Source organism: Manacus candei, unplaced genomic scaffold (genome assembly GCF_025592945.1).
Source record: "Manacus candei isolate 608988 ecotype Guabito, Panama unplaced genomic scaffold, ASM2559294v1 h1tg000035l, whole genome shotgun sequence".
Classification (NCBI taxonomy): domain Eukaryota; kingdom Metazoa; phylum Chordata; class Aves; order Passeriformes; family Pipridae; genus Manacus; species Manacus candei.
In genome coordinates this window covers 9,795,185-9,810,019 of record NW_026138083.1, presented here as the reverse complement: position 1 = coordinate 9,810,019, position 14,835 = coordinate 9,795,185, and the positions used below count along the sequence as shown (strand labels likewise).

Below are 14,835 nucleotides of genomic sequence, written 5' to 3'. Positions count from 1 at the left end.
CGCGCGGGGCGGGGAGCGGTGCGGTGCGCGCGCGGGGCTCGGGGCGGCCATGGCGGGGTCGGCGGGGTCCGCGGGCGGCTCGGCCAGGAAGCGCCTCATGAAGGAGGAAGACATGACCAAGGTGGAGTTCGAGACCAGTGAGGAGGTGGACGTGACGCCCACCTTCGACACCATGGGCCTGCGCGAGGACCTCCTGCGCGGCATCTACGCCTACGGTCAGAGCGGCGGGGAGGGAGGAGGGAGGAGGGCGAGAAGAGACAAGGGGGGAGGGGGAAGGGAAAAAAGGGAAAGGGGGAAGGGGGAACGGGGAATGGCGGGGCCGTGTCCGTGGCAGCGCCGTGCTCCGTGGTGGCGCCCGGATGTGGGCCGCGCGCCTGCGCCGTGCGGGGCCGGGGCCGTGTCGGTGTCCCGGCCCCGGCCCTGACGGTGTGGCCGCCCCCGCAGGGTTCGAGAAGCCGTCGGCCATCCAGCAGCGAGCCATCAAGCAGATCATCAAGGGCAGGGACGTGATCGCCCAGTAAGTGGGGCCCTGGGGCGGCGGGAGCGGGTGCCCCGAGGTGGTTGTGGGCCCTTGGGCGGGGGGTGTGCGTGTGTGTCGGTCGCAGGGTTTGGGGAGCGACCTGATGGTGGTGGGGCGCTGGAACAGATTGCCCAGAGAAGCTGTGGATGCCTCATCCCTGGAAACGTTGAAGGCCAGGCTGGATGGGGCCCACAGCAACGTCGTCTAGTGTGTGGCACCGCGGCAGGGTTTGGAACGAGATGATTTTTAAGGTCCCTTGCAACCTAAGCCGTTCTGTGGTTTTGTGATATGACGGGCAAAACGGGGTGAAACTGGCCATTCTGCACATGGACTGTGATCCTAACAGTTGTTAATGTCAAAACTTTAGTCACTGAAAAGAAAAAAGTGTGTTTTAGAGACAAAGAAGGATATGCATGCCACTGAAAAAAATCCTTTCTAGGTCACTAGTGGAAATTATTAGCCTTCAAAATTGTATTGGCTTATCTGTTGTTCACTTGAAAAGGAAAAAAAGTGTATGTGTGAGAGATTGCAGGAAGTTAAAATGCTGTGATCACAACAAGCCTTCATCAAATACACTGTTGCCACTGTTGAGTTCTTTGCAGTGGAGAAGTGGCAAAGAGCCGAGGGGTGGAATATGTCAAAGTTGCCTGTGTTGTTTGTCCAGACATCCAGAGTATTCACCAAACATCTGTTTTTCAGGTCACAGTCAGGAACAGGGAAGACAGCAACATTCTCCATCTCTGTTCTGCAGTGCCTGGACATACAGGTAATTTCACAGCATGTGCTAAAAAATATTTTTTACCAAATCAATAGTCTTGATCATAAAACCCACTTTTTATTTGGAATTTATAAATGAAGCCTTACATTGAAATCTTTTAATTATGGGCGGTGAACCTCAGACAAAATTCTGATTCTGCTCTGTAACAGTTTAACTGTTAAAACCAGTCTGGCAAAATAAGTTCAGATAAAGTCTTGTAATTATAAAGTTGGGTTTAACAGACTATTTCACCTATTAGAGGGCTAAGTTAATCTCTCAGTAAGCAGAATTGTCTTCAGACAGTCCTGTAGCATTATCAGCCTGTCTGAACAGTTGCCACACATTGCACAGGATCAAACCCAGATTTCTGACTGACAAATGTTTGCTTTTGTTCTGGTCAGGGGTATCATGTCCCTGCTTTTTAAGTTGAATTTGTAGATGCTATTGAATAAAATGATGTTTTTCTGTGGGCTGGTATCCTCTTAAAGCTTGGATTGTTATTCATTTGTCACTGCCTGGGGACATAAAAATGAAGGTTGTATGTTCTAAATGCAAAGATCAGCTTTTGCTTCATTTCTGTAATGTGCTCATAATATTTTTCAAAGCTGACGCTTCAAAACATTGCCTTGGAATCCTTGGGCAATGCAAGGTGTTTATCTGAATCAAATCTACAAAACTGAAGGGTTTTAAATTTGTTTCTATTTTGCAAGAAAAGTACGCACTTTTTTTGGTCAGAAATTGTGTTGGAATGAAAAATAAGTTCTTAAAGAATTACTTTTGACAAGAAAGCATTTAAGCAACTTAAAAGAGGCTGTTGCTGTGTAAATGCTCTATTTGAAAGCCACTCTCTAGGCATACTGAGCCTTAATTCAGCTGTGACATTTCAGAGTGCTGTGGGACCCATAATCTTTTAAGCTTGGCTCTATGGCCTGTGATTAACTTCCATGTCATCATTTGTTTTAATCAGGTTCGTGAGACCCAGGCATTGATCTTGGCGCCCACTCGAGAGCTAGCTGTGCAGATTCAGAAGGTAAGAGCATTTAAATCCCTGTCTGTGAAGCACTGGCAAGGCCTGGGGCCAATGCTCTGGTGTTTCCCCAGCAGAGCTCAAAGCACAGCTTCCACTGTTTCTTTCTGTTCGTGAAAGAAATAAGAAATTTTCATCTGAGCTGTTTTGCTCACCTGCATTGTATCCATTACTGCTTGCCTGACCGTGTTGGTTGGCAGCCTAAGGTTGTACACAGTCCTAACTGAATTTTTAAGGACAACACTTTTAAAGCAGCTGTGATCCCTGGGGAACTGGGTTCCCAGTGTTTGAAGACCTGCTGTTGTTGAGGTTAGGGTAACACACACAAAAAATCCCTCCAACTCCTTGTGCTTACATCTCTTTAAAAAACCCACGTGGCTGTGGTTTGGCTGTGCAGACCTGCATCTCTTCACAAATGCAAACTTAGAAGAGCTCAGGTAATTAAACCATTGCTTTGTATCAACACAGGGGCTTCTTGCTCTGGGGGACTACATGAATGTCCAGTGTCATGCCTGCATCGGAGGGACCAACGTGGGGGAAGACATCCGAAAACTGGATTATGGGCAGCACGTTGTTGCCGGCACTCCAGGCCGTGTGTTTGGTAAGGAAATGTGGGAGGCTGCATCACCTCTAGCTTCAGAGCTGAGTTGAGTCGTGGGAACCTCCTTAGCTTCTGGGTGCTTTGATTTTAAATAGCATGGAAATTACATTTATCATGACACCGTTAATGTAACATTAACGTGAAGTGGAACAAGGTAACAACTTGCTGCAGTAATACCTGGAAAAGGCTAGAGAGAAATCAGTGGGGAGGATAGTATTTTCATTTTCTCTTTTTATGTTTTGTTTTTCATTGATGAAGTGTGTCTTTATATGGTGGCAGAGAAAAAAAGAATATTTTTTAAGGAGAAAATACTACAATCCCAGAAAATACTTAAGTATCTTCAAGGGGACAGGAGCCAGGTGTAGTTGATTGCCAAAGTTAGTCCACATATTCTGTGTACTGGTTGTTGCTCCCCCTTTAAGTCAGGTACACTTGCAGCTGGTACCTTCTGGTTTCATTGCATGAAGATTTTAAAATTTACTATTGTGGCAGTGTTGGCCTTCAAGCTCACATCTCCTGGGTCTCTGAGAAGCAGACAGCCCTGGCTTACACAGGCACCTGTCGCTGGGAGAACACAGAGCTAGTCCCCACACGTGGAAAAAAAAAAAAAGCAGAGGAAGAGCCTGTCCCTGCTGCACCAAAGTGCCCTGACAGAGGCTGGGAGCAGTGTAGGCTCACCTGCTTTCAGAGCCTTTTCACCTTACAAAGTGAAATCTTACAGATATGATTCGTCGTCGAAGTTTAAGAACTCGTGCCATCAAAATGCTAGTGTTGGATGAAGCAGATGAAATGCTCAATAAAGGTAAAACATTTGTCTCCCTTTTACTTGCCTTCTCTTCACCTCTTTGAGATTCCAGGGTGTCCCAGCTGGCAGGCCCACTTCTAAAAATTGCTTTTTTCCAAAGTTAGACAATTATAGTTAATTGTAGGCTGTAATGGGTTAAACTGCATAATATGCCTTGTCTGATGATACTGATTAATGCATCAGTGTTCATCTCATAGCACAGACCCAGTACTGAATCCCATATCAAATTGTGAAAGAGGAGAATATTTGGGAGAAAGATGTGCTAAACTGTTCTGTGTGACTTGATTTGCACTGCAGGCTTTAAGGAGCAGATTTATGACGTGTACAGATACCTGCCTCCAGCTACACAGGTGGTTCTAATCAGTGCCACTTTGCCTCATGAAATTCTGGAAATGACCAACAAATTCATGACAGACCCCATTCGCATCTTGGTGAAACGGTGAGTGAGTTTCCGTGGAAAAAACAGGAATTCTTTCAGTTGGTGCAGCCCTGAGCATTTCACAGTATTAACTGATTATAATATATAGAGAGTCCCTCACCATTACCTGAGTGTTTGCAGACATGCTCATGTCTTGTTTTCCAGCAGAGGCTGGCTTATCACTCTGACTTTATCCTTGTCCAGTTTTGTGTGCTGCTGCTTGGTGGCTGCCCGCTTATCGTCCCCATGGATAGCAGTCTCTTCTTGTGGAAATCCATCTTTCACACTTATCCAATTCCTGTGCTGCCCAGAGGATTTTTGTAGGCCTCCTCCATCAATTTGCTATTATATAGCAGGCCACAAAAACCTTTAGCTGACTGATCCCAGATGTTCTTGGAGGCATAGCTTACATCTGGTGGTGTCACAGGTCCGGCACTGGAACTCAGGAGGAGTCAGAGGAGTAAGTGTAGGCAGCCTGATAGGAGGAGTCTCCGTGTTGCCTGATCTCTTCTACTGCCCCATTTAGTACATTCAAGCTTCTTGAGGCTTCCCTCAGTCTCTTGTCAAGAAGCTTGAATGTAAAACAATGAGAACAGAAGTTGAAGCTGTCTGTCTAGAGCAGAGCACTTCTGGTGTCTCTTGAATGGGTCATATTCAAGGCCCTTCTTAGAGCAGAGTTCTCCAAGGACTTTCTAGAACAACTCAGACCTGTGCATGGACCCAGCAACCCACAGCACACAGGGCAGAGGTGTGATCTCCGATGGAGCACATCCTTCTACCTGCTTTGTATGTATTCACCTGCTTGTGGTGGTGTTCTTCCCTACAGTGATGAGTTGACCCTTGAAGGAATCAAGCAGTTTTTCGTGGCTGTGGAGAGGGAAGAATGGAAGTTTGACACCTTGTGTGACCTCTACGACACACTGACAATCACCCAGGCCGTCATCTTTTGTAACACCAAGAGAAAGGTACAGCAGCCATCAGAGGGGAGCATGTCACTTTCTGAGGGTGACTCAGACAATGCTGGGTTAGTTAAGAGGTCTGGTTGCCTCTCTATTTGGAAATAATTCAGTAAGAGCACAGATTAAACATTTGGCTTTGGGATGTGCCTAACTTAAACAACAGGGTTAGAGGCAGAGCTGATACAGGTGACAGGAATTGCCTTTTTGGAGAAGTAGGTAAGAATGTGCTTATTCTAATAGCTTGTCATTCCTGAAACAAAACCACGCTTTCTGAATAAATGCTCTTACTTCCTTTCAGGGCTTGTGGAGCCCTGTATCATATAGCCAGTGCTTTCTAAGGATTATTCACCTCTGTTAGTTTAAGAATGCCTGGTGAAGTGTCTCTCAGTCCTTACCAGCAATGTCTCAGCAAATATTCTCTGAACACAACTGATGTGTTTGGCTGTCCTGAGCAGAGAGTTCAACCGGGCTGTTTGTGTTCACAGGTCGACTGGCTCACAGAGAAGATGAGAGAAGCCAACTTCACAGTTTCATCCATGCATGGGGACATGCCACAGAAGGAGAGAGAGTCCATCATGAAAGAGTTTAGATCTGGTGCCAGGTGAGTGCCTTAAACAGTATTGCTTTACAGCATTGCTACCTCAGGGCAGGGTTTCTTTAGTGTGTGAAGAGGAGACCTATAGTACCTCTCCTCTCAGAAAGATTTGTTCAGCTCAAATTAGGAAGAGCTCTGATTTCCATCTCTCCCCCTGTGGTGTTGCAGGGTTGGGAGATTACCACTTTCCTAGGAGGGATGCTCGTACTTCTAGGTGTAGAATTAGTCTGTTCTGTTTTGCTGAAGACATTGGGAGTTGCTGCATTTAAAATAAGGAAAAAATATTTGTGTTCTGTCCTCTGTATTTTAAATTGTTGGGAGCATTAGTCCTTCAGAAAGGTACTGTTGTTATTCCTTCTGCGTTGGCACTGCCTTCACTGAAGTTTGGTGATAGGCCATGAGACACCTTTCCATGCAGCAAAAGTGTAGACACTGCTGGTGTGCTGTGGGCAAGGACAAGCACAGAATAGCAGGGAATGCCCTGTGCTGGAGACTGAGGGTTCTCAGCTCTCACCCCCCTCTCAGTTGGGTAGGACAGACCTAATTGTCCCTTCTCTTCGCAGCCGAGTCCTTATTTCGACAGATGTTTGGGCCAGAGGCCTGGATGTGCCCCAGGTGTCCCTGATCATTAACTACGACTTGCCCAACAACAGAGAACTCTACATCCACAGGTACATTGAGCCTTTGGAGGGGGGAGTGCTTCTGGGTGACTCTTACCCAAGGTGGCTCCATTCCCTCTCTCCATCTGCCTCCACAGAATTGGCCGGTCCGGCAGGTACGGCCGGAAAGGTGTCGCCATCAACTTTGTGAAGAACGACGACATTCGCATCCTGCGGGACATCGAGCAGTACTACTCCACCCAGATAGACGAGATGCCCATGAATGGTGAGTGCAGCCCACCCCAGCCAGGCTGTTACCCTGCTGCCTCTGAAAAGAAAGGCCAGATACTTGGTTTTGCCACATGCCTCTTTCCCAAGCCCAACCCATCTTGGCTTCCCCTGGGAAGAACCGGGGAGCAGCAGTAGGTGTGCTGTACTGCTGGGCTGTGGCTCTCAGCACACCTGGTGCATACTTTAATTCTTCCATTTTTTCTCATTTCAGTTGCTGATCTTATCTGAAGGTCCGTGCTCAACAGGAAGCTGTACCATTCGGTACCCTCCATAATTCTGTTTTGGACCCACATCCTTTTACCATATTCCTGGTCATATGTTCTTGAGTTGAGCTGCACTTGGGAACTTGTGTAAATATTGTCTTTACTCCCACCCATGTTTTTCAATTAAAAATGAAAATTTACCATAACCTGTGCTTAATTACTTTAACCCAGAATAGTAACAGGCAGGGAGTGTTCAGCTACTGCCATACTTGGCTGGCACAATCAAAAAACACATTGGACACTCCCCATATCTTGGTTCATAAAATACGGGGCTTCCTGTGTTCCACCCTTTTGTTATTGTTGTGCCAGGCTACCTGATGTACTTTTTAGTTTCCGCAACTCTTAAGGATCAGCCACCTACTTGAAAAATCTGTGGTCTGGCCTTAGCCTGCTCTAGGAGAACTGAGTTATAAGATAGCCAGAAATTTCCTGCTCTTTATGTCTTTCTGGAGCCAGAAATCACTGCACTGGTTGCTCCAGATTAGGGTTTCCCCTCCCAAGGAACTTGGGCAGGTACTTCCTGAAGTGACAGAACACATATCCAGTGTTGTTGCCTTCTCCACCTCTTTTGGCTGCTGTAGCTTGTTACATCTTCCCAGTCATCTCTCCTCATCTGTCTCCCTATGGCATTATGCTGTACTTTGCTAGCTGTAGTATCTTCCACGTAGCTTTCCTTCCTTGCTGTGCTGTATCCCTTTTCTGAGGCAGGAGTTGGCCAGAGCTATACTGCAGGCATGGGGTAAGTTACCATGTTCTGCTCTATGCTTTTGCTGTTAAATTGGTCTTTTTGCTTGCTCAGGGAGGACAGGGGCAGCAAGGCTGAATACACCACAGAATTGGAACAGCTCTCAGAACTCCTTTCCTGAGTAGAAGCAGAGTAGCCTCGGATAGAGAAAACAAGCATCTGTCATCTCCTTTATGCCCCCATGTATTCTGCTAAGGAAGTTTCTTAGTTCCCTTGTACCCCCTCTGTGCACAATCCTGATGCTTCTAACAGTACATAGGCAAAAGTTGAGAAATACTAATCTTATTTTACTAAGAATACTAATTGTAAGGGGTTGCCCAATGGAGGTGAGGCCACTCCAGCTTCATGCCCCCATGTGCAACCAGCAGCAGGGCTGAGCCAGCATTCCCATGCCTGTGCTCATGCCGTTCATACAGGTCAAGGTTCAGCACTGGCACAACAGCACCAACACCGACATCCTGCTCCTCTCCAGCTGATCAGAACAAAGGTCTGTCAGTGGGAAATACATACACAGGCTCTGGATCCCTCCAGTTACTTGGCAAAGAGGCTCAGTTCATCCAGTATCCAGCCTCTGGATCACTAGTCTGTTCCTGTGACTGGCACATGGACATGGCCCAAAGCTGTGCTTCAGTTGCTGGTTCAGCCCACCCTTGCACACACCCCCTGTGAACACCCTTCAGCAGCTGGTCTCCACACACAAGTCTATACCATAATTGGTCCTTGGAGCCTCTTTTGCATCCCACAGAGGGAGGCCCACAAATACAAATGGATCCCAGTTAAACCCCAGACCCTCTAAGTTAGCCCAGATCTCCTCGTCCCTCAGGTTGCCTCAGGAAAAACCAAACGTGTATCTGGCCTAGATTTAGAATTGCTTCAATACCTGACTCCCAGGCCCCTTGCGCTACTTGGTGGCTAAATCCAGCTTGCTATTCACAGAGCAACACACCACCTCACTCTTCCACTGCTGGCACTTAGACCTCTGTGCACATAAGCACATAGAATGGAGTCCCTTCTGCCAGGAGAGGGTAAGAAATGGAGTTAACAGACAAGAACACACACCAGCAACCTATTGCCACATGACCAGCCCCTTTTATCCCCTAAATCAATTTCCCACACTTGCTCAAAAGTCACCTTGACCCCTTCCTTTTCCCATCTTTGGTCCCTCCCACAAAAACTGAGGGGGTTTTGAATTCATTCTGCAACTTGTTAGCAGTGTTCATGAAGCCTCCCCCCACATACCCTGTTTCGGTTCTCTACTAGAAGGAAAAGGTGCAGATAAAGCCTTCCAGCTTATTGTCCATATTCCAGAAAGTTCTTTTGCCATCACTGCAGGGCAAGCAGGGCACAGCACAGCCTCAGATCTGAAGAGCACCTTCCTGGAGAACACAAGCAGCAAGGGCAAGCACGGCCTCTCCAAGCCCCCTGTGTGACTCAGTCATTTGACTAAGACATTAATCACCAAAGCATTGGCTTGTTTGAATAACAGTATTTAATCTGTACAGTTTGAAAGAAAGTATCATAAAATGCGACATTCCTACCTCATCTTCAGCATCTTTCACCTGGAGCTGAGCCCTCATCTCCAGAGGGCAGGTAACCACCACTCCCCAGCAGTTCTTTGCAGTGCAAAAGTCACAGTGCAATTGCTTTAGTCCTAGACAGATGATTGCCCTCACTCGAGAGAGAGGAGACTGATGAAGCTCAAATGTTGATGAAAATTGTTACCATTCAGGAATGCAAAAAATCCCAGCTATTGCACAGAGCCATTTCCAACTGAAACTACAGCAGGTAATTATTTAGCTGCCTTTACACTCCACACAGTTGATACTGATTTAGCCAAGAATGAAAATAAAGCCAGTAACAACATTTCAGTGATACAGTTGTTGGAGGGCAGAATCTGACAAGCAACTCCTCAAGTCAAGCGTGCTTTAGAATAGCAGGAGGTTTCCTAGGCAGGGAGGGGGTATGATCTAGACAGATGTCATCTTCCAGAGACAAGCATGTGAGAAACATCAGCTTCAATAGAAAGCTATGAAGTACAATAGACAATTTGTTCATATAATTGTCAGGATAAGTATTTGACATAGTTTATGTAGTAGAATACATACTTGAACATCTTTTAAAAATAAGCACAGATTTCATTTCATATATACACAACTGATTTTAATCATGTACTGAAAATAAATTACAGGAAATAACTTTAAAATGCAACAGAAGACAAGAGTTTCACAACAAACATTCCCACTGATTTTCCCAAGGGGGTGAGAGATTGCAGTGCTCAAGGCAGGTAAATATCACAAATATATCAAAAAACTTCAAATTGTTGATGCATTCACACATTTACATGAGCCACAAACATTCCTTTATAGGAACTGCACTTAGCTACCACAGAACCAGGTTTTGCCATAAACTACAAAACTTTGATACAAAATTGTATTTATATATTTATATTTCATATACATGCCCTATCTGTGATTTCTTAAAAAATAAAAACTAAACACACTGTACAGACAATCCTAACTCATTGCTTGGTAGCTGTAGGCAACATTTTTGGATGGAATTTCTCCCCCAGTAGAATTAATGGCAATATTATATACATGAAGGCTAAACTGCAGAAAAAGACAGCTCAGTTCCAATATGCACCTCCCTCGGGACCAGGTCTGCGAGTTCAAGGCAAGACATGCTCTGCTCTGACCCACTGCCTCCCTTACACACCAATCCTGCCATCAGCAGCGTGAGGAATCAACACATGCATCTGTGTAACACTGGTATAAAAGGCAATAAAGCAGGATATGTATTGTAATGTAGTGGGTGCTCTAATGGCTCCACCGACTGGATACACAGAAACACTTGCAGAGGTGGCGAGGGGATGGTGCAGAGCTGGGTACATTTGGTGAGAGCACACCTTGTGTGGGTCTGATCACGACACTTCCCTGAAATCAGCTCCTGCAGAGGACAGATTCCCCCTGTAAGCCAGAGACTGCGTAGACTCAAAACACTGGGGTTAGATCCCCTCTTCCTCACCCCCAAGCACACACATACACAGTTCACCGGGCCTATATGTAAAACCGACACCCTCCCTCCCACCCCCGGCGGCCTCCACGGCACCAGTTTGTCTGAGAAGCTGAGCACTGACAAACTTACTCTTCCCTGGTGATGGCAGCAATCTGTGAAGCCAATCACACTAAACTACTTCTACAGTTGATTGTAAACTTTGGTTTATTTTTATTTATTTTTTATTATTGAGTTCTCATGGTACAGCAAGCATGTCTAGGATGAGAGGGTAGAGTTGAAGAGGAGACGAACTGTCAGTCTGTCTTTAGTCTGGCATGGTGAGCCACCTGCTCGGTCAGGCCTGCTTTGATAGAGTTTTTTACAGACTGTCTCATATGATCCTCCATCAAATTATCACTCATGGGCTTCAACACCTGTGGAATGAGAAATGTGCAAAAGAAACAAGAAAATGAGGTAACCAAGGAAAAGAAAATATAGAACCATATAAAGAGATGAGACTTGAAATAATGAAAAAACTTAGAATGATGAAGTCTGACACAAAGTGGCATGAACTGAAAGAGAAATGAGTTTTGCTGCTAGAGTAATGAGGTTAAAGCAGTCACATGCTATTGACACAAGTGATACCCCTCCTACATAGCAGTATTTCACTGAATTCAAACCACTTTACAGTTCCTAGAAGATGGATGTGCAATTCCATACCCCATATGCAGCATCAGTCTGGTATGGTTACAGCATTTATGCAGACCGGCCCAGACGGTCCAGCTTATTGTCCTATATGTGTAAGTGTGAACACTTCAGATACAGAAAGAAAGTTAAAAATACTGGCTAGTTTTTCTTCTTGTTATTGTTGGATGAGAGTCGCTGTCGCGGCACTGATGTAAGAGCACGACGAATCGTTCGGCGTCTAAGGACTTCAAAGAGTTTGGAAAACACCTAAAACACGAATTCAGCTGTTAGGAAAAATGGCTCTTAAAACACAGCAGAAAGTCAATCAAGTTCAGAAAAAAAAAACTGATTGTCAGTAACTGCTCACCTTCCTGGGATTCCTCTGAAGCAAGGAGGGAAAAGAAAAGCAGAGATTCAGAAAAATCAACAGCAAGAACATGGTATCTAATCAGAGCGACTTAGGCAGGACCTGCAGTGCTTTACATATTGTTGGTGATGTGCAGCTGTAACAGCAACACCAGTGAGCTCTTTTGGAGATCACCTTCCTCCAGACCACAAATAGCAAGCTCCTGTCAGCATAAGCCAAGTTTTCCCCCTTCCAGGGAAGGTAACAGTCAAATCAAGCCTTATATGCTCTGGGTAACCTGCAGCAGCAGCTGCACTCAGCAAGTATTACACATAAAACTGACACCTTCCACTTTTCTTGAAGTGCTCTTCAGCCCCAAGCTCCAAAGCAAGGAGCTACAGTAGTACTGGAGAGCCTCAATTTTAATCACTACTTCGGGGTGTCGCTCAAGGTGTTGTACCCTGATGCTCAGTTCCCTCCCACTATTAAAGATACACTTTTTCTGCTGCAGTGTAACTCACAACCTTACTGGGAACCCCACTGGGTTTCTCAGACAGGTCTAGCATAGCACTGCCTAGGATCAACCTTGAACACGGGAATTTTTCAGCTGTAGAAGCGTCTGTACAGAAGGCTCCAGTTAGTTATTTGCTCATGCCTCATAGGACACACTCAAATGTCATCCCAGATAAGCTCAGTGAGGCCTTTATTTCTAGTAACAGCACCAAAGTGTTTCCCTTCTACTGGCACTGGACACAGCTAGTCGAAATGCTCCAGAAACTACTTACAAGAGTTGGTCAGGAATTCTCTACATTGGCCTTAGTGGCACAGCTGTGTCAAATGAATTCAGGCAGTAAAATCTCAGTGCAGAAAGTTTTCTGCTCCAGCTCTGGTGCTATTAGACTCATGTCTTTTCTTTCAGGACTTTGTTAGGCATTGCTTGCGATCAGCAGTTGCACCCACTGAAGTTGTCACAGACAACACAAATCTTCCTGAAGGAAGAAACCCGCTGTAGCCCCCTTGCAGCAGCTGCCGCGAGTCATCACCCAGCCACTTCTCTCCAAGGACTAGTCAGCCCTTCAGCATCGCATCAGGTGAGGAGGGCAGTGTTTTGCCTTTCCCATTTCTTGCACCATCTGAGATATTTTATCCACCACATCTATAGTTTATCTATACCTTTTTAAAGAGAATTCCTTGCTCTGAAAAAGTAACAAGGAAGAGTCCCTCCACTCTACCATCCAAGCACCTACTAAGGCCTTTAAGTGACACTTCTTTTATAAGATCCTAACCTTGTTTAACATTCTTTGTGTGCGGCATCTCCTCCTGAAGAGAGCAGTCACACTTCCGAGCAGAATTCCCTTTTGGCAGCACTAGCATTCTCCGTTAGGCCTAGACCAGCTTTTTACTCGCAGCACTAAACAGAAACTGTTTGGTATGTCTGCTCAAGAAAGGAAGATTTTGCAATAAAAACAGATACCAACCTGTTCCCATATAGCTTCAGCAATCTGATCGATGGCTGTTCCAACTTCTCTGAATTCCCCAGAGTACTTAACGTATGCCCACGTACAAAACGATATAAGAGCCATCCCCAGCACGAGATTACACAGGGTAGCTATGGAGTTCATACCAAGGAACCCAGTCAGTCCTGAGATTATATACATGGCAAACATGACTGCAAATAGAGTGGCAGGGGTACGAGCAGCATAAAAGATGTTTTTGCCATCGTTGTGCTTCACAAAGTTTGCATAGATCTCATCGATTTCCACTTCAAGTTGTTCCTGGTAGCGCCGACAGAACTCCTCCCCTCCCATCTTCTTCACGGAGCAGAACTGCCTGATAGCAGTCTCTCTGAAATCCTGGTGCTTCCGCTCGAGGTCCGATGGGGCAATGTAAGGCTTATCTCCCCCACAAATCTGTTGGAGTAATCAGAGATCAGAGAATCACACCCTCGGTATCTTCCGCTGTACAGAAAGCAGAGCTCCCCTTCTCTCTGCCCTTCTCCCAGGCCAGCACCAGACTGCCCCCAGCAGCTCTCTTGGCTCTGTAAGCTCATGGCCTGTCTAGTGAAGCAGCTAAAGGTACTTTGCACCCTAGCACAGCAGGAACCTTACCTGTCCAACCACATATAGAGCTATAGCACATGACTGAACTCATACTTTCACTGTTCCAAGCCCAGAAGGATAGGACAACGGCCACATGCACATTCCCACTACGAAAAAGTGAAATAAAGGAACACCAAGGGGCAGAGAAAACTTGACTTGAGGAAGGTTTAGGACTACTCTGAAGGCCACAAGCCATCTTTTTACTCCTGGTCACCCATCTCAGTGAGAGAGTCAGTGCAGAACTCAGAGAAACGGGTAGATTCTGCCCACTCAACAAGTGTATTCCTGTTTATTGCTGCCACTAGTAGACTTCAAGGAACTTAGCAGGGGATACAAATTAACAAGAATTAGCTGCTGCCATCACTAGCCTATTCTTCCCTAGGTTGTCCTCTCTGCTTGATTCTGATCAACTTGTGCGAGTACATCCCTGCTTAGGGGACAAGACCAGGGACTCAAATGGATATGTGATGTGGACACCACCATCTTCCTCTCCCTGAATCAGCACGGGTATGAAAATGGTTAGACCCCAAGGACTTATACTCTGTTTACCCAGGCCATCGGACACACATACAGCAGATCAGCTCCAGCTCCTCCCGACCCTCACAGTTAGGCTGTGTCTAAGAACTGGTAATTCTTTCCACATAATGTCAAACAACAGCCTTCCCTTTCCTGCCTCAAAGTACTGCTTGTCATCTCGTGTCCTGAGTGCAGCAACAACTTTAACTTTCTTTGCTGCTATCCTTTCAGCAGGATCCCTTTCTCAGAGTACAGCACCCACTCTCTACCTCATTAGATGCATGGCTTCACTGACAAGCTCCTTCAAGGCGAACATCACTGTCGAGACCCTGACACCTCCACTCTGCCCTTTGCTCAAGTTTAACAAGCATGTCTCTGATTTTTCCCATATTGAAGTCCTCCACATCCAGGAAAACTCTCTGGAAAATGGCCACTAGTCTCATTCTTCAAAACAGTCTTTTCACATTGCCCAGAGTGTGTTAAACACCACAAGCTGCTGAGGGGTCAAGAGGGCACCACACAAATAACTGTCACTGTTTCCTTACACCGTGTGACTGCACCTGTTGTTCCTTACATTTCAGGCCATTAGGGGGACAGTATTTTGGTTATGCACACT

At 46.0% G+C, this 14,835-nt stretch overlaps 2 protein-coding genes across 3 annotated transcripts in view; one reads left to right on the top strand and one right to left on the bottom strand.

Annotated features, from left to right (window-relative positions):
* The first annotated feature begins 16 nt into the window (after positions 1-16).
* EIF4A3 (eukaryotic translation initiation factor 4A3) lies at positions 17-6,981 on the top strand. Its single transcript, XM_051793016.1, has 12 exons — positions 17-215; positions 445-517; positions 1,220-1,286; positions 2,245-2,307; positions 2,773-2,905; positions 3,627-3,707; positions 4,008-4,149; positions 4,955-5,093; positions 5,573-5,688; positions 6,246-6,353; positions 6,440-6,567; positions 6,784-6,981. The coding sequence occupies exons 1-12, from the start codon at positions 50-52 to the stop codon at positions 6,798-6,800; spliced, it is 1,233 nt and encodes a 410-aa protein (XP_051648976.1). The 5' UTR covers positions 17-49; the 3' UTR covers positions 6,801-6,981.
* Positions 6,982-9,713: 2,732 nt separating this feature from the next.
* The window catches only part of ATL2 (atlastin GTPase 2), a 42,607-nt gene continuing 37,485 nt past the window's right edge, over positions 9,714-14,835 (bottom strand). The window contains exons 12-14 of one of the 2 annotated variants that reach the window (XM_051793013.1): positions 13,083-13,514; positions 11,626-11,640; positions 11,012-11,525 (exon numbers count right to left, since the gene is read on the bottom strand). In XM_051793013.1, the coding sequence (XP_051648973.1) occupies positions 11,418-11,525; positions 11,626-11,640; positions 13,083-13,514 (555 nt within the window). In that variant the 3' untranslated portion in view covers positions 11,012-11,417. The other variant, XM_051793014.1, reaches the window with a different exon arrangement.

Excerpts from the sequence above, each read along its gene's own strand:
- EIF4A3 (XM_051793016.1), top strand. The coding sequence starts at position 50 with ATGGCGGGGTCGGCGGGGTCCGCGGGCGGCTCGGCCAGGAAGCGCCTC. Across the intron at positions 5,094-5,572 it reads TTTGTAACACCAAGAGAAAG|GTCGACTGGCTCACAGAGAA; the intron begins GTACAGCAGCCA and ends TTGTGTTCACAG. Across the intron at positions 5,689-6,245 it reads GAGTTTAGATCTGGTGCCAG|CCGAGTCCTTATTTCGACAG; the intron begins GTGAGTGCCTTA and ends TTCTCTTCGCAG.